The 23,168-nt window shown below is 37.9% G+C and overlaps 3 protein-coding genes across 6 annotated transcripts in view; 1 reads left to right on the top strand and 2 right to left on the bottom strand.

Moving 5' to 3' along the window:
• The window catches only part of RAB3GAP1 (RAB3 GTPase activating protein catalytic subunit 1), a 31,167-nt gene extending 28,814 nt beyond the window's left edge, over positions 1-2,353 (bottom strand). For both annotated transcript variants that reach the window (XR_003084581.2, XM_007427042.4), the window contains exons 1-2: positions 2,303-2,353; positions 2,134-2,189 (exon numbers count right to left, since the gene is read on the bottom strand). Coding sequence is in view for 1 of the 2 variants with exons in the window: in XM_007427042.4 (XP_007427104.3) it covers positions 2,134-2,189; positions 2,303-2,347 (101 nt within the window). In the remaining variant the exon portion in view is untranslated. The remainder of the gene's footprint in view (positions 1-2,133; positions 2,190-2,302) is intronic.
• A 5,136-nt stretch (positions 2,354-7,489) lies between these two features.
• Positions 7,490-15,368, top strand: MAP3K19 (mitogen-activated protein kinase kinase kinase 19). Its single transcript, XM_025165938.2, has 4 exons — positions 7,490-8,977; positions 9,565-9,705; positions 12,229-12,926; positions 15,302-15,368. Exons 1-4 carry the CDS (start codon positions 7,508-7,510, stop codon positions 15,366-15,368), a joined length of 2,376 nt encoding a protein of 791 aa, XP_025021706.2. The 5' UTR covers positions 7,490-7,507.
• The window catches only part of CCNT2 (cyclin T2), a 33,025-nt gene continuing 22,853 nt past the window's right edge, over positions 12,997-23,168 (bottom strand). For 2 of the 3 annotated variants that reach the window (XM_015887872.3, XM_088146495.1), the window contains one exon: positions 12,997-22,894. In XM_015887872.3, coding sequence (XP_015743358.3) covers positions 21,533-22,894 — 1,362 coding nt within the window. In that variant the 3' untranslated portion in view covers positions 12,997-21,532. The remainder of the gene's footprint in view (positions 22,895-23,168) is intronic. The other variant, XM_088146494.1, reaches the window with a different exon arrangement.

Genomic DNA, 23,168 nt, shown 5'->3' with positions numbered 1-23,168 from the left:
ATCAAACACAATCAGGGCAATATCACAAAGCTTCAACAGTAGATGTCATTATCCTGAATTGGCATTCCAGACACAGGCACAACCAGAACATCAATACATATTAATAAACTGGGAAGCCAAAAGCAATGCTGACCCAAGGAATACTTTGAAATGGTGAATCTAATCCTAACAATCACATGAATTCATCAAAAGCAGATCTTTTATATTTAGCTTAGCCAAACTGCTGGGCAGATTATTTTGCAAGCTGCATAGCTATTGTCTCCTCTGATTCATTTGGAATGTTAAGATTCACTTTCATCTACTTCATGACATTTGTTAAAGATCACAGCTTGATCTGATGGAGAGAACTAATAGAGCTTAAAGTCAAAGCATGTATGGTGTCATAGCAGTTGAGTATGTTAGCAACTTGCCCTGTTCATTTCCCATTTTAAATTTAATTAATATGCAAATCTTCCTGTGTACCTAGACAGTCTGGAACAAAAATAAATATACTAAAAAAATGCATAGCAATAAGGCCACACAAAATATTACTGCACTGAGATGCTAACTTGATTAATTATAACAGAAGATATGATCTACTGAATGCAATGGAATTTACTTCTAAGAAAACATACTCAGAATTAAGAGTTAACTATTTCTAATAAATACTGACAGTAGCTGAAACACATAATCATTACTTAATTTCATTATTTTATAAAAGTAAATTACATTATACTATATAAAAAGTTTTGGTTTACTCCTATACTGATACACCACACAATACTGGTCATAGCTAAATGTCCCATTTCTGCTTAATATAGCATAATAATTTCAGAGCTTCCTTACATAAATGCTGAAATAGGTTCTGAAATATAAACTATTAATTGAAACACTTCTGCATTTAATACAGATAACTCATATTTACACCCTGTAACATCAGACAAAGTTGGTATACTCTGGGTCCCATCCATTAAGCAATGGCACCTGATGGAACCCAGGAGGGGAACCTTCTCTGTCACAGTGCTGGCCCAATGAAACAGCAGCCTTCCTCTTCCTAAGATTCAAGCAGCCCTAATGCCATTTTCCTTGTTGCTCTATAACAGAGGTTCTCAACCTTTTTTTGCTCATGGCATCCTTTGAGCCTCATTTATCTCTGTGACTCCTCTCACAGTTGCAGTTAGCTGGAAAAAATGTACTTTTCCATCTGAACCGTTTATTAATCTAAACTATATCATATAAAGGGAAGGTATTTATAGTGCTAACAAAAACAATTAATTCTATGCAGACAAATTAGCACCAACAATGAGATGTGAAGATGATGACAAACTGATCATATGCTTGGCAGTTAAGTCTGGATCGCTCTCTCAGAAACTTACTACGGCCCCCTAGAAATGTGGCATGACTCCTGGAAAGCTATATGGCCCATGATGAGAATACTGCTCTACACTTTTATTTTTCATTCTATACACTACCCAAAGTTGTTGACAAGTTTGGCAACCTTAGAAATGTGAATAAGAAATAAATATTACATGCAGCTTTGTTACAGGCATTTTATTAGTATTTATTTTACATGCTTTCCAAGTATTTTCTCATATTTATCTTATCTTTTGTGGTTAATCATTCACCCACACATACAATATCCTTACCACAGCTGACTTACCAAATAATACCAGAAGACCGGAAACTTTTTCAAGTGTCAAATATTAAGTAAATTTATATTTAATCAATCTGCAGAAGAGGTTCATATGTATTCCTGAAAGACCAGGGACTCTAAGCAGAAAATGGCCTTTAATGACACAATCTGGGTTCACCTACCTGGCAAGTAAGTGTACACTCTCCAATTCTAAGAATGCCTACCAAGTTTTCCTCTCCTCCAATAAGACCAACCACTGCCAGCAATGTTACACTCCCAGCAAACGCTTTCGCAAGTGATGGGTCTACAAGGAACCAACTGCCCCTCTTAAAGCCACCGACAAGGCAATTCCAGGTGCAAAAATAAAAATCCAGAACAGAAACCAAACGAAAACTGCGGAGAGGAAAGCCACGGGCAGTCCAACGGGTATGAGGGGGCCATAAGCATAACTGCATCAATACCAACGCAGATAAGAGGGATTGGAGGGAAAAAGGGACAGCCTGGGAAGGTGAGGTACGTACCTCTCCCACTCGGAGGCGGTGGTGAAATCTGTGATCTCGAACACTTCGGACTCCGGCTGTGGAAAAAGAAAAGAAGGCAGGAAGTGAGGCACCAAGAGGTAAAAGCACCAGCGCCACACCTCCACTTTCCCACTAGCCCGAAAGGAGGGAGTTCAACCGGCGAACGCACCTCACTGTCGGCCGCCATCTTGAGAAACAGCGTCCCGAAAGGCATGATGGGAGTGAGACCTGACGGCGCGCGACGCGGCACGGCACGTGGCAAAGCGGCGGCGGCGGCGGCGGCTGGGTGGGGTGGGGTGGGGTGGGGTGGGAGGGGAGGGGAGGGGCGGAGACGTTCCCGGTAGGCGGAGCGGCTGTGGGCTTTTCTTTCCTTCTTTTGTTGCTGAGTCGCCGAGCGGGTGGCCTCTGGTTAACATTGGGATGTGAGGCTGTGGGAGTAGTCCTGGGCGGTTCGTTTTGTGTTGCCAGGAAAACTGCAGGGATGTGGTCACGGAGTCACGCTCCATTCAAAGGTGTCGCTAATTTTAGTTTATTGTTGCAAAGATGAGCAAATCGATGGTCTGGGGGAGCTGAGAGGGCATGTCAAAAAGAAAGTGACCCCGCCTATATGACATAAACTTCACTCCTTTTAAGAATTTAAGGCAGGGTACATTATTTCCTCTGCACCGATATTTCACAAAATCTCAGATAGTGTGGCTGGCTTTAAGTCATCCTAGGAGCTTCTATGGCGAAGGATGGAGTTGAACCCTGATGCTAAAGCAATAAAGACTAGGTCCTTGGCCTTTTATTTTTCTCTGTGCTACATCTGTACGTGAAGAAGTGGTCTCTAAACATACAAAAGTTCAATGCAGTAGAAGATAGGGGTTTTTTTAAGGCTCTGTTTAATTATTTCTGAGCAACACCTTGGTGAACAAAAGTCATGTACATATGTACCAGCTACATGTATCTGCTCACTATGCAGCTCTCACTTGAGTTACCCAATCCAGTTCTTGGCAGGGATTCAGCCGAGTCTGGGACTTTTAAAGAGGATTCAGACTCATGGAGTGTAATTAAAATAAAAGTTGTAGACAGTAGAATTAAAGATACTTAAGTAATATTCACCAAAACAAAACAAAAACACCAAAGATCATAGAACTGAGATTATATACTATGATTCTGAAAGCTAAGATCTTGGAGATGTCAGAGTAAGAATAACTTAAACCTCGTGCCTTGAGATCATTGAGTAAGCAGAGCCAAGGTTCTGAATGGTAGAATCTAGAGAAACAGAAAAGGAGGAGAAGACTACATGTTCATCTCATATCTGTTGGGTGGATTGTAGAAAAGAATGAAGCATTAGGTGGTTGAGGTCATATGCTTTTAAATTTCAAAGGTTCAAAGGCCTACCAAAATTCAATCAGAAAACATGACTTACAGATCATTTAAGAGATTTGTGTTGAGGGAAAGAAGAATTCCCAATGGCCTTTTCATCAGCTTTCCACAAAACCATTCACCTACTTTACATGGCTATTGTACCAGAAATTCTTTACAACAAACTGATCCAGCTTACTATGCCTGAGCATACTTGTAGGTGGATAATCAGTTTTCTAACAGGTAGGAAACAACATGTGAGGTTAGGCAAAATTACATCCAGTACCCGGTTAATCAGTACTGGTGCCGCTTAGGGATGTGTGCTTTCCCCACTGCTTTTCTCCCTTTATACCAATGACTGCATTTCAAAAGACTCTTCTGTTAAAATCTTGAAATATGCAGATGATACAACTGTCATTGGTCTAATTCGAAATGGAAATGAGTCAGCATATAGACAGGAGGTTCAACAACTGGTCTTGTGGTGCAGTCATAACAACTTGGAATTGAATACACTTAAAACCGTGGAGATGATTGTGGACTTTAGGAAGAATCTTTCTAATACTCCTCCCCTTACCATACTTGACAGCCCAGTATCAGTGGTAGAGTCCTTCAAGTTCCTGGGTTCTATACTTTCCCAAGACCTGAAATGGACATTTAACATTACAGCCATCATTAAAAAGGCACAGCAAAGGATGTTCCTCCTGCGGCAACTTAGGAAGTTTGAATTATCCCAGGAGCTCTTGGTACAGTTTTACAGGGCAATCATTGAGTCTGTTATCTGCTCCTCTATAACTGTCTGGTTTGATTCCGCAACCAAACAGGACAGACTCAGACTCCAACGGATAGTTAAGTCTGCAGAAAGGATAATTGCAACCCGCCTGCCTTCTCTAGAAGAACTGTATACTGTGAGGGTCAAAAGGAGGGCAGAGAGGATATCTGCAGACTCTTCTCATCCTGGATATAATCTTTTCCAACTTCTTCCTTCAGGATGGCGCTATAGAGCTCCATATGTTAAAACATCTAGACATCGGAATAGTTTTTTCCCTTGTGCCATTGCTCTGTTAAATACTATATGATTTGATATGTACTGGACAGTGGCTTCTTCTTTTGGAAAAGTTATTTTACTGGGCAGTGTTATTGTTACTGTTTATTAATTTTCTGTTGTTATCCAAACGCACCGTTGATCTTGCTGTTCGTCACCGAAGACAGATTCCTTGTATATATTTTATACTTGGTCATTAAAGTATTTGTATTTGTATTTGTATTGTATTACTGAAAGAATAAGTGAGATAAACAGTACTTTTGAAGACTATACATTTTTATGTGAGATACATATTTTTAGAATTTTGCTGCAATCCTCAAACTGCATTGCTGCAGTAAGGCAATCTAAGATGTACATTTCTCATTTGCTTTCCCAGCTCAGCTAAGCCTGTTTGGTCAGTAATTCACTGTACAAAATACCCAAAAGAGAGTTACCTTGGTGACAGCTTGTAAACTAAACAGCCTGAATGTAGCTCTCAACACCAGAAGGATCTGTATTGAGAGAGGAAGGATCTTCAGTGGATAGTACATAGCAGCTCTGCAATCATGTTTCTTCCCTTCTTAGAAATCTATATTGGAAGAATCAAACTCAAGGTAAGGTAGAATTTCATCAGAACATCTTTATTTCTCTTCCCAGTAAATAAAATTCAACATGTGACACATGTGAGCAAAAAAGCTATTTTAATATACCAATTTGCTTTGATAACTGCAACTGCATTGATCTACAGTACTTGAACTACATAGTTTTAATTCATCCATTGTATTTGTGATACAACGGGCATATGGATTCTGCTAAAATAATGTTTGCTGTCTGTGCTAATATCACCTATAACTATATTTTTAGTTATATTGGTTATATATATAACCAATATAACTATATTGGTTGCTAATGTCAGTAAACTTGTAAGCAAGTGTAATTTGGAATATTTTGATCTCCCATCCTAGATGAAATTTGCATTGGGCTGCTTCTCATTTGGTAGGCTGAGCTGTAATCAAGAAATATACTTTCTACTATTTCCACCTATCAGTCCAATATGGATGTGGTAAATAGCATAAAAGAGACAAACAGCATCTTAAGACAAGTGAGCTGCCAGGTTTGCCACTGAAATATTTTTTTAAAAATCTCAGCTGATGATACACAGTATGAAAGGACTGCCCCTTTGCTTTGAAGCCCGTTGCACCCATTCTTTTGTTTCTACATGCTTCATTGTTTTGCAGTAACTGAAGGTGTTCATCATGATCTGAAGTATTGTACACATCTTAGGTCCAGCTGGGTCCCCTCAGCCCAGAAGAAAGGAAAAGGTTAGATCACAACACCCAGAATTCCCACTGTTCACGCTGTTTGGAAATTCTACAAATGGTAGTCCTAGCCTCTAATTACAGATTGTCCTAAATAATCCTTTGGATTCCAATCAGTTATCACTTTGCTTTCACACAGCTTTTAGGTGGTGTACACTAAAGCAATGAATTTGTTATATATACACTCGGTCCAGCAGAAGGGGGATGTTGCAGACCCCACCATCAAGGAATTTAAGCTGGTGGGGTCTAGGAAGAGGGCCTTTTCTGCCATGGCCCCTGCCCTGCGGAACAACTTACCATCTGAGATCCAGTATGCCCCCACTCTCATGGCCTTCTGGAAGAGTGTGAAATCTTGGCTATGCCAGATGGCCTGGGGGCCTGATGGGGGCTCGCATTGTTGGAATTGGTTGGTGGGGTAATTGATTCTGCCCCCCATCTTCTTGAATTGTATATAGTCTTTTTATATAGGTTTTTTTTTTTTTGCTAATTTAATGCGGATATTTATATTTTTACTGTTTTTACTGTTTGATTTTAATTGTGAGCCGCCCAGAGTCACCTTCTGGGGGAGATGGGCAGCATATAAATTTAATAAATAAATATATAAATATACCAGTTTTGTACCTTTTTGTTCCACCAAGCCTGGGTTCTGTACCCTCATTGTTAAATGGCTTTAGGCAACACAGCTAGTAAAAGGATGCTCTTATTGTTGGTTGTTCTTCTTTCCATTGTAACTTCTAAAAAGTAAAATAAATGCTGTTTTTATTAAGTATAATATTTAATTCACATAGGAATTTTATTTCTAAAACATTAATAATAGTATTAATTATTTTCTGCAACTTACAGATGAACTTTTTGACAACCTATCAAAACAATACAACTTCCTCCAGTAAAAAACACCAAGAAAGAAAATAATGCTAATGATTTTTCACATATTCTGAATCCTCAGTCTACTCCTCTAAAGTATACTGATCTCTAGGCAGATGGTCACTGGTAGAGATACTTGAAGCAGACTGATTATCACATTCTCATTAATACATCTGGAAGCTTCTCTGTGCAGTTGGGAAATTCACATTCGTTCACTCAGAACAATATTACATAGCCTATGGCTATTCCAAAGCCTGAGAAATTGAACTCCAGTTGAAATGCAACAAATCGGAAGCATACATCAAAAATGTACCAAATTGTGAAACCCACAAAGTACTAGTGACCTCTGAGAATATAAATAATATAAGCAACAGTTGTGATTTTGATTGTTCTGATGCTGTTTCAGCCCAAGTGAGATAATATTTACTGAAGCAAAAGAATCAGAATGTCATCCTTGAAGACAAAGATATTTTTAAATCCAAGGAGTGGGAAAAAAGTTGCAATAACTAAGAGTGTCCCTAAATTAGATTAAGCAAAGCAGAATCATCAGAGGTGAAAATATCACAACAAAAGTGTAAAAAGGGTTGGATTTGGAAGTGCTGCTGTGCAGAAGAAAGCTGTCAAAGATCATGCCTTAATGACTCAGTACCTTAGCTGGTCTTGAATTATCTGATACCACTGTTTGCCCAACAGGTGGCTTGAATAGAAAATGTAATTGAATCTGAAGCAGCTGAAAGCAAGATTATTGAAGCTGTTCCCGTCCATCTATGTATGAACCTCTTCAACTTCCCCTAACTTCCACATGTTTGTCCCAAGAAAGAGCATGCTATCTAACATAAACCAAAGCTTCAATATTTTTGCTCACAAGAAGGGTGACAGATTTAAAGGAAATAGGCCTCTTTTAAGAACTAAAGTGTGTACCAGAATGGCTCAGGAATTAATGATTTGGGGCAAGAGTTCCATTCAGCATCAAACTAAGATAAAACATCCTATTTCTCATTCTTTAGGATTGTCTCATGAAGAGACTGAGATATCTTCAAAGTTTCAGAAGAATAATTGCCAACAGGAAAAAAAATGCTTCCAGCACAATGGGCAGAGCTCCACAAAGCAAGTGCTTCCCTGTATTTCCCAAAATTCTGCTAGCTTGAGAGAAGCAATGTCTCCATTGCCTGTTGGACAAACACAATCCTCAGTAGGCCATTTGAATCTGAAATACAGTGATATGTTCAAGGAAATAAATTCTAACGACAAAGGTCCTGGCATTTATGAAATGTTTGGGACTCCGGTATATTCCCGTAAGCCTGATGGATATGATGAGAGTAAAGGTAACAGGAATGTGCATTCTGCTCCAACTGGGTGGTGTAATGCTATGAAATATAAATCCAACCATTTCAGTGGGAAGAAGAGTAGCAGAATAAGAAGTCCCCAGAGGAAAACATACTCTAAATCACACAAGAGCCTCAGTATTAAGCAGAAGCCGAAGGAGAAAGAAGTGGCACCAAAAAAGGTGTCCAAGTTAACAGGCTGCAGTCTAGAACAGGGCAAAGATGTGCCTGTCGCTTGTGCTGATCTGCAGATTCAGCCAAAAGGGAACACTGAGTCATATTATGAAGATACGGATCAGCAAGCTCAGATTTCCACTGAGTTTCCCGAATCTGCAAAGCAAAATGAAGTCTTTCCTAATTCAGGCTTGTCACCAATTGAAGAAGTCTCTTTGGAATATACTTCAGATGATGATGATGATGCTTTTCCTAGGAAAGCATTTGCTACCAACATCCAGGAGTTACTTTGGCCAGAGGTTAAAATTCATGCAGAATATGCTCCTTTCTTTAGCTGTGTGAAAAATACAAATGAACAAAATAATGCTGTAAAGAGTAGAATCTTAAGGGATGGACAAAATAAAACAGCTGGTTGCCTTGTGGAGCAGGAAGCAAGCCAGATTTTACACTGTGAGGATAATCAAAAGCCTTCTGCATCCTCTTTTACAGACCGAATAAGCTCACTTTCTCCAGAAAATCTCCAGCTTGGAAATGTCACTATAGCAAATATGACACCTGCATGGACTTGCTATCTTGCAAACCCAGTCTCTCAGTCATATACAAATGTCTTTGGTTATGAAGACTATAAGGAAGTAACGGAAGACATATTTTGTTGTTCAGTCACTAAATTGCTTTCTCTGGGTGGGGCAAATGGCAACAGTTCTAGTGCGATGATCAAAAATGTAAATGTGGAGGCACAAAATGGAGACTGTTGGGATACAGATGATAGAACAGCAAATGTTAAAAATAATAAGGTAAGTGAGCCCCATTGTATCCTACATTTATAATATCACAGGTAGTCTAATATTCAGGGTGTGCTGTACTTCAATCTCTACATCTCTTTCTTCTTATTTGTTCTTCCTTTAGGCAGACTTGAGCTCTTCGTTCTCTCATATCCTCATTTTTATATTTATGGCTGTTAAATAGCAGTTAAAACAAAAGAATTGCTTTGCTGGATCAAACATAATATCTTTCTACTCTAATAGATAACCTGATCTGTTCACACACTGACAAGCAGAGCAGGTAGATCATGGTCCTCTATTGTCTATGTTCAGCATCTGGTGTTCATCTCTATTTAGATTATGTTTCTTGACAATACTAATCCATTGTATATTTATCCTAGAGATATACAACCAATGTGTCTCTGAATTGTAAATTAAATAGTAGCAATCTCAGTCTCAGGGCCATGGTATGACAAGCAGAACTTCTTTCCTATTTCAAATGTTGTTGTGTAGAATTCACAGAATATAAACATAACTCAGAGAACAACTGACATTCTATATTGATCTTGTATTCCTCCTCTACCAGTGTGCTCACTCTGTTTTTCTGCCATTATTTGCAGAATTTTTGTCTGGATTTCATTGAATATGATGAAGGAAATCCACTTTTATATGGAACTGCTTCTTCAGAAAACAGCTTAATTAACCAAGATTCTATTTTGTGGACCAAAGGTGAAATCCTTGGAAAAGGAGCATATGGCACAGTAAGTTGTATTGAGTCTGTACGTATTTCATATAATGTATTTTTAAACATTTTAATCTTTTGGACAAAGTCCTCTCAAAATGGCATAGAATAACATAAACTACAAACTTAAAGGACACTGAGATACAAACTTGGAAACAAACTAAGCTTCTGATTATTGTTAAAACTAGAAAAGACTCTCAACAGATTTCTTTATGTGGGGTGACTGTGTAGTCATCAGTAGTAATTAATTCAACTGATTTTGCCCTGACCCTCTTTTGTTTTGGAGTGTGGCCTATGACTAAATTTCCTAGATATACAAGTGTTTACATCTCCACAACTGATTTCAGTGGGAGTTGTCAACCATAGCTGACAGGAAGCTGGGCAAAGTAGAGGGTTTTGTGTATTGATAATTAATTATAGTCCTGTTTCAGCTACTCTTAAGTGACACAAGTTAAGATACAGTAAATGCATGATAAGCCCACGCTGGAGCTTCTACTCACACTTATCACCTACCCCTCAGGTTCTAGTAAGAGAAGAACTTTGCAGGAAGGAGGGAATGTAGGATGGTTTTTTTATTTTATGGATTTGTGATCTATACTTTTGTAATATGTGAATAGATAGAGGTCTGGATAGATGGGGTATTGTTTTGGTTGTTGGAGGGGCCTTGCCAAATAGCTAAACTGATTTGACAGGATGAGGGAGTTGGGCTATTATACTAAGAATGTCATGAGGAAGAGGGCCCATTTAGTGTGGGTAGAGAAGATATAGCCATTGTAAGAGAAGGGGATGAGCAATATGAAGCCAGTCCTCTCATATAGCCCAGCTGGCTTGACAAAGAACCTGGACTCCATATTTCTGGGAATCATAGTTCCAGGGTCTTGTTATTCACTTCCAGGTCCAAACATGATAAAAACTTGTTTCTGCACAACTTAACTGTGAAGTAACACATGGTCTTGGCTGGTGTTAGTGTAATCTGGTTGGGAGAATAGACGTCAATAGCCCTGAGGTTTTGGGTGTTTCAACAGCCAGAGTTGATTTGTATGTGTGACCATATGTGATGCCTTGGCCTAGCAGATGCCCTATTTCAAAGGTGGGGGGTTGCAAGAGTCTACAACGAAAGTAGGGAGAAGCTAATTATATTGCTAATGTATCAGCTACCCAGGAGCAGCTCTTCTTGAGTAGCTAACCTCATACTGGGGCTGATGTTGGACTCTCCCAAGTTTCTGGGACAGAGGTTTTATCTTAATTGATATCAGACCCAATGCAGACCATTGCTTCTTTCAAAAGAAGCAGAACTGCACCTACCACTGCATGGATCCAACCACATGTTGCCTTCCAAGAGGCTTTGATCAGCCAGGTAGGACATGGATCTAAAACATAGGAGGCAGAATTCTGGCTGCATTCCTCAGCCTAACCTAAGAAGCTCAAATTCTTCTCAGTTAACCAAGCAAGATCTCACCTTAGTCACCTCTATTGGATCTGCACAGTGAGAGTCCAACTCTGTATGAATCCAAGTGACTTTATCTGACGGATACCTTGAAAACTCCTCACAGTGGCCCTGAGATGGTTTACCCAAGAGGGACTGAGTCACCCTAAATGGGGCCACCAGTCTATCCACAAAATAGAAAAATATGCACATTTTGCCACTTTTACCATAAGGCAGTCCTTAACAAAGGATTGTACCCATGCTTGGTCAGACTCAAACCTCACTTTCCTCCTATACTTCCCTCAAGACTTGGGAGATAGGAGGAAATATGTTAAAGTGGTTCTCCTTCTTCCTGAGCGAGCAGTTCCAGTTGGTGATTATAGGGGAAGAGTGACCAGATCTGAAGCCTCTACTGTATAGTACCTGGTCCTCTCCCCCATGTTTTTTACCATCCACATAAAACTCCTGGGAGCGGTAAGTAATCAATATGCTGATATCCAGTTTGTACATGTCTATTCTGGGCCATTCTGCAGATGCTGTGAATGTCCTTGGTGTCTGGGGCTGTTAAGGATTAGATGAGATGAAACAAGCTCAGACTGAATCCCAGCAATTCTGTTTGTCAGAAGCCATCTGGCTCATTGCCTATTCCAATGTTAGGTCTGGATTGGGTCACACTGCTCCTGACCTTGCAGGTCTACAATTTAAGGGGCTGAATCAATATTATTGCTGTAATTTTTCAGTTTGTGTGTCATATACGTTGTAACCTTCCTTGAGACTTTGATTTGGCAGGATAGAAATGAAATAAGTAAATACATAGTAGAATTATACAATTATGATGTCATAAAATGACTGAGTTGGACGATGCCATTGAGTCCAACTTCCTACTCAGTGCAGAAAGAAAAATTAGAGCACTTCTGACCAATTTCTATCTAGCCTGTGTTTGAACATATCCAGCAGTAGGGAGTCCAGCATCTCCCTAGGTAAGCGATTCCTTGAACTGTTTGACATTTGGGAAGGGGGGCATTTAACTTCCATTGCTGAAGTGATTAAGCTGAATAAAATCAAAAAAATGTTATTTATTTGTTCTATGTCAAAATGACCTACTTTGATTTTTAGGTTTATTGCGGACTTACAAGCCAAGGACAATTAATAGCCGTGAAACAAGTAGCACTGAATGCTTGTGACCAAGCTGGCAATAAAAAGGAATACCAGAAACTGCAAGAAGAAGTTGAGATTTTGAAAAACCTAACACATGTCAACATTGTAGGATACTTGGGGACAGGTTTAGAAGATAACATAGTAAGCATCTTCATGGAGTTTGTTCCCGGTGGCTCCATTTCCAGTATTATTCATCGTTTTGGGCCATTGTCAGAAATGGTCTTTTGTAAATATACAAAACAGATTGTACAAGGAGTTGCATATTTACATGAAAACTGTGTGGTCCACAGAGATATTAAAGGAAACAACGTTATGCTTATGCCTAATGGCATAATCAAACTCATAGATTTTGGATGTGCAAAGCGCTTAGCCTGTGTGAGTCTGACTAATACACATAGTGAACCTCTGAAATCTGTGCATGGCACTCCATATTGGATGGCTCCAGAAGTGATAAATGAATCTGGCTATGGAAGGAAATCAGATATCTGGAGCATTGGCTGCACTGTTTTTGAGATGGCCACTGGAAAGCCACCATTGGCTGCCATGGATAAACTAGCAGCCATGTTTTACATAGCTGCCCACAGAGGACTTATGCCTTCACTACCTAAGCATTGCTCAGAGAAAGCAGTCGATTTTGTACATCTGTGCTTAACAAGGTAAGTGATTTGTATACATAAAATTAGACAGTTTAATTCACATTAACACAATTAAGTTTATTGAGTTTGAGTTCCTTAAAAAAAAATAAAACAGTAGATTAGCCATTGCAATTCAATCACAATTACATCCATGGCATGCAAAAGGTCCATCTTTTCTGACCCCTCCAGGTAGGATTGAGGAAAAGCCTTCTCGATAATAGTGCAGGGTGAGATATCCCTTTCTTGTCTGTGTTAAGTCATTTAACTTCTGCAAAAGCATCTGGGGTGTTTCAAGCACCCTTCATGAAGTTAGTCCAAATCTTTTGACAGGCAGGAAGATGCTGTTACTTTAAGATAGATATGGGGAACCTTGGCTCTTCAGACATTACTGAACTGCAATCCCCAGTGTTCCTCCCTATTGGACATGCTAGCTAAGACTGTTGCAGTTTATAATTCAATGACAGTTGAAAGGCCATAGATCCTCCACCCAATTTTATGTGAAGAATTATCTCCCCTCCCCCTTTTTAATGAGACTGAAACTTTCAAACGGTGGCAGAATTGCATTTCTAGCAACTGCTAACATTCCAATTGCTACTGACTAGCTATGGGAATAATTCTGAAGTCATACTGGTAAAGTTATGAAAGCTCAAGTCTGACATACTTGAATTTTAGAGAAGTTGTACAGTTACTCTACAAAGGAATTCTGTTCAGAATTAAACTAAACTCAGTATTTGATGGGGATATGTTGGAAATGTATTTACAGTGAAGCGGTCTAGGTTACTATTTGGATTCTTGATGAGCTCTTGTACAAATTGGAGTGTAATTCCTTTCTGAGGGGAAAAAAACACACTATCCATAGCAGGACTGGGGGCTGCAAGAAGAAGAATGGATAAAATCACCTCCTTCCTTTTTTTCTAAAGGTCTACCCCATGAATGGAACTCCAGTGAGCAAAAATTTAGATTGGACTCTTCATTTTTTAAAAATATCAACCTAATGTGGAAAAATAGTTTGTTGAAAGAAGCATCTGCTTATTTATATATCTGTATTTGTATCTATATCTAGCCTTTCTATTTGGTCAACACAAGGCAGCGAGCATACCTAATGCTCCTTCCTCCTATTTTTCCCCACAACCACCCTAGGAGGTGGGTTGGGCTGAGAGAGAGGGACTGGACCAAAGTCACCCAGCTGGCTTTCATGCCTCAGGCATGCCTAGAACTCCGAGTCTCCCAGTTTCTAGGCCAGCACTTGAATAACTACACCAAACTGGCTCTCCAAAACTTGACTTTTCCTCCAGCAGTACCCAATGGATTTCTATTGGCAAGTCAGGCAACTTCCCTTCTTCTTCTCTCCCCGTAATCCTCTGTGGGTCCATAGACTGCCCCAGAAAATCCCTAAACTTTCTAGAGATGTGAGAGCTTGAGGGACCAAAGGAACATCTCCTTGCCATAAGCTCTTTTAGCAGAACACTACCATGTTGTTTTCATCTGTTCCCTTTAAGACACTCACTGCCTGCCTGCCTTGTGATAGCAACAACTCTGAAAGCAAACCACAGTAACATTTCCAGACCCTCAAGGAATCTGCTGCATATCATTATGTGAAGGAACTTGAAGTAGGACTTCTCAGGATGATCTTAAGATTTGTCTAGGATTACGCAGGGAGAGGTGACCCTTCAGATACTGGAATGTCAAGTGGTAAAGGGCTTAAAGCATTATTCTAATTACCATATTGTGGGCTAATTGAGATTTCCAGAGGCAACCTCAGCTACAGGACATCGCAGTTATTTTACTAAGTGCCAATACAACATTCAGATTCTTCTGTTACATAGCCATCTGAAAAGAAAATAAGGAAACACACATAATGTGAACTTGAAAATGTATTTATCACTTAAATATAAACTATCAAGAACCATGGTGAGTTGGGCAGTATAAAACTTCATGTAATAAATGAATAAATTATCTGACAGCTGGCCATATGGCATTAAATTTAAAGATTCTGAGCTAAATAGGGATGTTTGTGTGACTTTGTAGAGAAAGTCAAACTAGTTTAAAAAATTTTACTTTACAGATTTATATGTATATAAAAAGAAATTCAATAATCTTAGAGCACGACCTTCAGTTCAAATGCTGGATAATGATTATCTTAAAAACATTAAGATCATTAAATTTTGTTTAAAAATAGAACTTGGATCAATGCCAACACTGGCATATTTTTTCAGGGTGTAGCACAATCTTTGACTTTGAGTACATAAAATAAAGCATTTAATACACCTAAGATACAGATATAATTCTTTTATAGACATTCTACAGGTAGAAAATCATGAGAAATGAAATATGATTTCTACCCAAAGGTTTTATTGTCTGGCTGTTAATTTCTGTCTTTTTAATACTCCATGCAGGGACCAACATGAACGGCCTACTGCCTTACAATTGTTGCAACACCCTTTCATAATACGAAACTCATGAAACTTGGCAGTGCTTCTATTAAACAAATGTCAAATTATTTTGTGTGTATGGAAAAATGGTCTTTAAACTGAGAAACTATGGTTGGTATAAAACTTGTAAAGGATGCTGAAATAGTAAATTTTCACCTTTTCTGAATGAACTTTGTATCAAAGAAGTTACCAAATAAGAGTGTGTGTGTGTGTAAATAAGTTCAAATAATTAGACCTATCAGGGCTTTTTTTACTGAAACAATTCACATTCCTGCCCTTCCCCTCCAGTGGAGCCACTTGGAGGCGGAGAAGCCTTTGGAGCAACCTGCAACACCATAAGCTAAAAATAATAATCTATACAGTCCTGGAGAAAGAAGTATTCTCGTACTCTCTAGATTCTGGCATAAAATTAAGAGTCCAATGTGAATTACCAGCACACAAGATATTCCTGATAATCTCAGATTTGTGTTCTTAAGCAACAGTACTTTCAAGAACCTATTGTATTACATGTAAATGTGGGAATGCTATAGCACAATCCAGTGCAAATTTTCTCAGAAATCTCTTTACATTAAGTGTTGGATTACATTGGAGTGTATATTTCTACGTTAAACAATGTTACAGATAGAAGACAAGACTTGATTGTTACTCATGTCTAGATTGCCCAGGTAGGCAATTCCAACAAAGTTCAAAAACTATTTTAAAAACTACTTAAACATTCAAGTATAGACAGACATTTTGTGCATTGAAAAGTTCATTTAACTATCCTATTTTATGGTATTCTCTCCTGAGACATGCAGCTAGCCTAAACTGCCATCTTTTAAGGGACTCTACAAACCTTATTTGAATGCTGTTTCTTGATGTACTGTATATATTCATGTATAAGCCCATATGTGGATAAGCCAACCCTCAATTTTTTAATCAAAATAGCATAAAAAATGTGCCACCCCAGACAAGCCGATCCACATTTTTCATGGTATTTTGGTTAAAAATTTGAGGGTCTGCTTAGCTGTGGATAGACTATACAGGATATACAGGTACTTTTTAAAAGTATGACTATATATACTGATAAGCTGAACCTGATTTTTTGGGTGCACATTGGAGCCTAAAATTCTTGGTTTATTTGCAAGTATATACGGTATACTTTAAAATGGCATTTTTGGAATTTAGTTTTATTAACTGTTTTTAATACTACATTGTGCTATAAAAGGTCTGTTCTTCTATCTGCTAGCAAATGGAAGAACAGGTTTCCCCACTGATATTATCTTTAGCACCTTTTGATGCATCTTTTAGTTTCTGTTGTAAACATCTTCACATTTGGGTCATCCTGCCCTGCAAGTGTTCTGCCATCCATATTTCACTCAGATCTATGTAATTGTCAGTGCTAGCATATATTTATATCCATAGCATTCCTCCACCTTGTTTCTTGCTTCTCCGTAAAACATTCCATCACTGTTTTCAGCAAACATAGGCTTTACAGGAATCTGGGAACAAAGAACCTAGTAAAAATTCTCATCCTCTGGGGATTTGGTACCCTGCCTATGTTGCTCCCAATGATGGGGAAAGACAGTAAAGGAGAAACATGCAGATTTATACAGAAGAAGAAATCCAACTTTCCTTAATTTCACATTAAATTAGCACATAATACTGATTGTACTTGAACATACCCTTATCTAGGACTACATTACCATTTGGCAGCCTTTGATCTTTCATACTTGAAACTAGCAGTGAATTCTAAAGTTTTAAAAAATATTTATTTTTACTTTACTGTATTTTGAGTCTTGCCGTTTCTGTATGTTGAATACTTGTTTCCCCAAACCATATATACCAATTGTTCTTATATTTTAATGGGTAGGTAAGAAATTTGAAAGCTTCATTAAAGGAGTTTGCTCCTAGAATTTATCAGATCATAGCAGCTAATTGGAAAGGAAATAGTTTCTTCTGAAATTATTTAAAGTATTGTGAAATTCCAGTTTAATTTCTAATTTGTTCAAGCTTAAATATGAGCCACCTTAAAAAAAAAGTCAATCCCTAATTTTTCACATAAAAGTATTTATGTGATTAGAATTGTTAAATCCTTTTACATGATATACTAACTTGTTCTTGGAAGAAATTCTTTAAATTCCTAATGTTCATAGTCATGTAATAGTTTCTGATGGTTACTTTGTTTTAAGCACTGAAGCAGAACATTTAAATGCAAGAATCAAAGCAATGTAGCAATGAGTCATTCAAACCCCAGTATGGTAGCCTTCTCAAAATGATTGAAAAAGTCACTAATAAGTGGAAGTGCATGCTCTTCAGGTTTAGATATTATACAGTGCGATCATTCCTGATGACTGGCAAGGTCTGCTGAAGTTCATTGCAATTATAGTAAAACTTGACTTGTCTATACTCCTATGACTGAACTTCACAGTGACTATGCTTCTTTTTCTTCCATAGAATGAAAGTTTATTTTCTTTGGCCACAAGCATCTTTGCTTTCAGAGATTTCAAATTTCTTACACCAGTTTAACAGCTATAATTCGTTACAATACAAAATGCCCCATTTTCTTCCCATTTGTCATTCAGATTACCTGAACCTTGGCTACTTAAATAAAATGCTACTATATGCTATTAAGCATTATTCCATCTCTGGACATAGTATTCTTACCTATGACATTTCCTTGTTAACTTCACTCCTCTTCCATAATGGTTTCTTGTCCAATTCCTCTTTACTGTTGCTTTCTTTAGCACAAATACAACCTCCCTCTTGATTTCAGTCATAGTCTACCTATTTGCTGAATGGAATATAGATTCCTTAAGGGCAGTTTTGGAATGAGAGGAAAATACTGAAAGTTTCTAAATAAAAATATTAAGTTAAAAACTGGAGCAACATGAAGCGCAACAGCAAAGTTAGCAGCTTCAGGTGTTAAGTTAGCTTTCAGATATATATCGGTTTACAAGTTGTATACATTTTTGAATTTTAACTGTTTAAATATTGCATGAGCTCCTAGGGAGCTTGACATACACTCTAAACAGAATATACACATTGACAACACATACAAATTGCTTCAAATTAAGGTTAGAATCTAAGATTTCTATGAATAGTATTCCTCCATTGAAAAGGGCAGCAAGAGGGCAAAGGCTTCTTCCCTGTGGCTTCTTTTCTCCAAATCTCATGGCAGGAGTAGAAACTGAATTTCACTCTTAACAAAGCAAATGCTCAAGGATGAAGTTGGCTGGCTAGCATGGAACATTTATGCAACATTTATACTGAATCCAAAATATGTTTTAGCACTTAAGATCTTCACCTTCGTTAGGAACATTAGTTCTTCCCTAGAGTAAATTTCTTAACTGCAGGAAATTCTAACAATGATAAACATCGGATTATAATGTTCAGTAACTTTAAACCAGATTAATTGTAAAATGAAAATGCAAATAAAGAATTAAGCCATTACAATTTCAGAAGTCTCTAACTGGATTGAGAGTTACATGGAACAGACTTCTGCTAACTCTGTGTGGGTTTGTGTACATAAACAAGGGAAAATTTACATATAAATCCCTCAAGCATGCATTCCATTGTGTCACATAAAAATATGTTACTGGTGAAATAAAATAATCCTTCCTCTTCCTCTTTTTTCCCCCCAGCAGGAGCCATTTTCTATGAACAGTTCTTGTATTCATGAAACAGCAAGTAGTTATGCATTACATTAACATATTAAGTAAATTCTACAGATCTGTTATTCATGTCTGATCAGCATTTTAGAGTTCACATTCTTCTGCATTTGCAGAAATTTATAGCTGTTCAATTAGGTTTATGTCTTTTTAAGAGAAACCAATCTACAGGAAAATGAAAATATTAGAGAACATTCAGTCTATATACAATGATTTCAAATAGCAGAGGAATAAGGGCAGACCAGAATCCCAATCCTATGGTCACTTGTTGAGAAATACAGAGGACTGGGTTCCAAGTACCTAAATTGAACTTCAAGCATATTATTTCAACAAATGTAAAATTCAAGGGTAATTTTTATTTAGATCTATAGCCATGTGCCCATTATATCTTCAAACTGTAATGGATAAAATGCATTCCAAGGCAAAGCTGCAAGCTGGGAAGCAAATACTATGAGACTTTGTAAATAAATTTTATTTAAAGCAAACATTTACTGGTTTGTCTTCTTCCTACTGGGAATCACAGTTTAAAACATTTAATCTTTCTTACACTGTATGTCAAAAGCTCTTGAGGATTTCATAGCATAAATGAGGTAGTGAAGAAAGTCTAAAAAGGCTTAAAATGCAACAACGCAGGATCAAGTTTCACAATACAGGGTTTAAGAAATACTCTCAATATAAAAATTACAAGGGTGAAGAAGTAACAAGTATGGATGAAAGAGACTGAAGAGCTAAGGAGTAGATTAAAATTTGAAGATACATTATTCATAGTGCCCATGTTAAAGTATTAAAAAGACACCCATAATTCAAAAAAATGTATTCAAGTATGCAGTACAAAGTTTTGCATTACCGGCAACTAAATATTACATAGTAATTGATGCAACAGTAGTTACATTATATTGTAACCACTAATTGGATACATGCTCAACAATTACCTAAAGCACTAGCTAAAGGGCTTAAAACGTCAGACTTTCTCTGAAATGTTTATAACCAATTAGAGCATAAACTGTGCAAGAACAGATGTTACCAAGTAGTGGATCCCTCTCAGATATGAGGATAACTTAACAAAATCTTTTAGATTTTACACCCAGTAAGTAACACTTGCTACTGTACTGAATTTACGCTGAGGTAATTTCCGTGCACTTAGGGTCACAGCTGGTAAAAATGGGACATCAGCTTGAAACATGAACTCATCAACATTCACAACAGTCATTTGTTTAAAAAAAGGCAAGTGAATGAAAACAGTAATATGACACAGCCATAAAAATGTATACTAGTGGTTTAATTGGAGAGTGATTATTCAGATCTGAAAAAACAACCTCCAGTTTTGTTACTACAATCACAAGTACAATTCATGTAGCACACGTGACAATTATTTTATTGTCTGAGATAAGGGAGAAGTTGGTATACCAACAATTGTACTTATTTATTGCAAAGATAGTATTCCACCTGTAAAGGAAATGGCATTTTACTCACATAACACACTTTTTAAATTCAAAATGTGGCAGTCTGTATGAAATGCTAATGGAAAACAGTGATCCCTGTTCACTAATAACTTAAGTTTAAAAAAAAACTTACTAATGTCACTATAGAAGTTTACTTATTTCAGTTCTTAAATCACGTTAATCTATATAACCATTATTAACAGCTCTGTGTGTCTATTACTGCATCAAGCCAAACATTTAAATGCACTTTCACATCAAAAAGATTATATAAACTTTATTTTCATTCCCCCTTCTGAAAGCTACTGACATTTCAGCACTCGATTGGTTTATGACAAATGGAGGCCCGTGCAACTTTCACATTGCTTGGCTGAGGTCACCCTGCCGTGGCTGATCATCCACTCCCCACCAGCACATGATCCCCAGTCAGTGGATGGTGCTCAAGAAGTGGCTCCCAAATAAGGCCCAACGTTTAACATGAAGTGCCACTGAAGTTTCTTCCTTATCGATGCTGACACAAGGGAAAAAGTTAGGTACACTGGTTATACTTACAAGCAGCTCCAATCCTGAGTATTTATGGTATATCTAAACATACAAAAATGTATGTACATTCTCTCCACTTTTTGTTGTAAACATTTGTCAGTATACTTTACATATCCCTTCTTTGAAACATGCAAATCATACATACAGTATAAATACACAAAAAATTTACACTCATTCATTAACTAAGCAACAAAAATCGTGGCTGGCATAGTCAATTATAAATAATGCATGAGGCATTCCATACAGCTAAAAGCAGCCATTTAATCTACTGTTCTTAACTGTGGTTGTGGAAATACTGTGATTTTTGCACCTTCTGTATCATCAGAGTATTTATAACACTATCATATGTGGAGACAGGCTCATTTACTAAATCTCTTCTTTTCAGAGTGAAGGATAAAGCAGCACTTACATATATACATATATATATATTATATATATATATCTATATATATTTATATAAGGTGGAGCAACAGCTGCTGGATTTGCTCTTCTTAGATGAAGATTTTCTTTCTAATAATCTTAAATTAAAAAAAAAAAAAGGGAAAAGGGACCTAAACAACTGATTACATATTCATTCCTTGGGCACTTAACAGTGAATCCAGCATGTCGAATGTGTCTTTGTAGTCCATATGCTGGCTGTTTGTACTGTACTCGTGACTGGCATCAGGACCGTTCTCCACTGGGTTCTTGTCCAGTTTCACGAGGGTGCTGAGATGTCCGTAGCCCACCTGGTATGTGACATGGGGAGGAGGGGGTAAGGGAAGGTTAAAAACAGAGTTGAGAGAGGATACATACTGCTTAACAGAGGAAGAACTAGATGAACTACCTGAACTTTTGGAACTTTTGCTCATTTTGGAATGATGGTTGTGAGAAGCTTCATTGCTGAACAGCCTCTTTCTTGAAGAGCCGGAACTAGAGACACTGCCATCAGAACTCAAACCAACAGGACTCCTCAGAACAGCTGGTGTTAATCCATCACTACCATGTTTACTGCTGCCACTATGCTTATGACTGCTACCATGGTGACGGTTTGCAGAATGTTCCTTGTGCTTTTCCTTGCTAACATGGGGACTAGAGTGCTTGCTTTTCCCACTTCCTTCATCTGATGAACTATGTCTCTCTGAGGAGGACACTTTGATTTTCATTTTCAGATCTTCTTTAGTTGAATTTTTTTCTGTAGGTGGAATGGGTATCCGCAATTTGAGTGAACCACTTTTGTCTTTTTTGTCAGGCATGTATTTTTCAGGTTTCTCTGCACCAGCAATAGGAATTTTCATTTTAATAGGAGAAGTTACAGAACTGCTGTTTGTTGTTTGGGGTTGGGTATGCTTTTTATATTGAGGCTCGGTTCCCATAAAGTGTTCTCTTATATCCAGTTCAAGGGTTTCTAGCTTACGTTTCTCTCTGTATTTATCCAGTGACATTTTCTGAGGCATTATCGCAGGCGCAGAAGCAACCTGCCCATGATGTTTGTTTCCTGGTTTGTGGGCCATAGAATGCTCAGAGAGTTTGTCAGCTCTATGATGTAATCCGGAATGTAACTGCAATGAAGTGCTTGGCTGATAGTTGATGTTGAACTGAGCACCTGGCAATGAAGTCTCCTGTTTCTGAGAATACAATTGTTCTGTCCTTGTTTGTTCTTGGTGTTGAGGCCATTCTTGGTGTGTTGACAAACTATATGAGGTACTTGGCATTCCTGCAGCTAATATTGCCAGATTTTCTTGACTATCTTGAACAGAAATATTTCCTGAGTTCAAAGGAACTGGGGCAGGAAATGTGGATGTTGATGGTTTTTGGAAACTTGCATTTGCAGATACACCAGCAACAGCATCCACCAAAATGGAATTCTGAACCAAAGATGAGCTGAGAAGAGAGTTTTCAGATGCCTGGCCATCTCCTTTAGGTTTCTTAGCAGCCTGATTAGCCTATGCAAGAACATATGAGTAAGTTAGTTATCTATTCTGAACTGTACAATCTATAAGGGCATTTGAAGTCCTATGGGGGTTACCCAGATCCTAAAGAGAGTAGAGAAACATAAGCATAATAAGCACCTTTACTATGAACAGATTTGGGAAACATTTCTAATCTCTCCCATTTCATTCCATAGCCCCTCACACTATCTCTCATACTGCTTCATAGTCTCCAATCCTAAGTCATCCATTTCAGAAAACATGGGGAAATAAAGAATTTCCAAATGTC

The sequence above is a fragment of the Python bivittatus genome, unplaced genomic scaffold (assembly GCF_059951505.1).
Source record: "Python bivittatus isolate LINGU-HERP-01145 unplaced genomic scaffold, Pbiv_v1 ctg000480_np1212, whole genome shotgun sequence".
In the NCBI taxonomy this organism is placed as follows: domain Eukaryota; kingdom Metazoa; phylum Chordata; class Lepidosauria; order Squamata; family Pythonidae; genus Python; species Python bivittatus.
The sequence above is the reverse complement of the archived record's forward strand: the minus strand, read 5'-3'. Positions and strand labels throughout refer to the sequence as shown.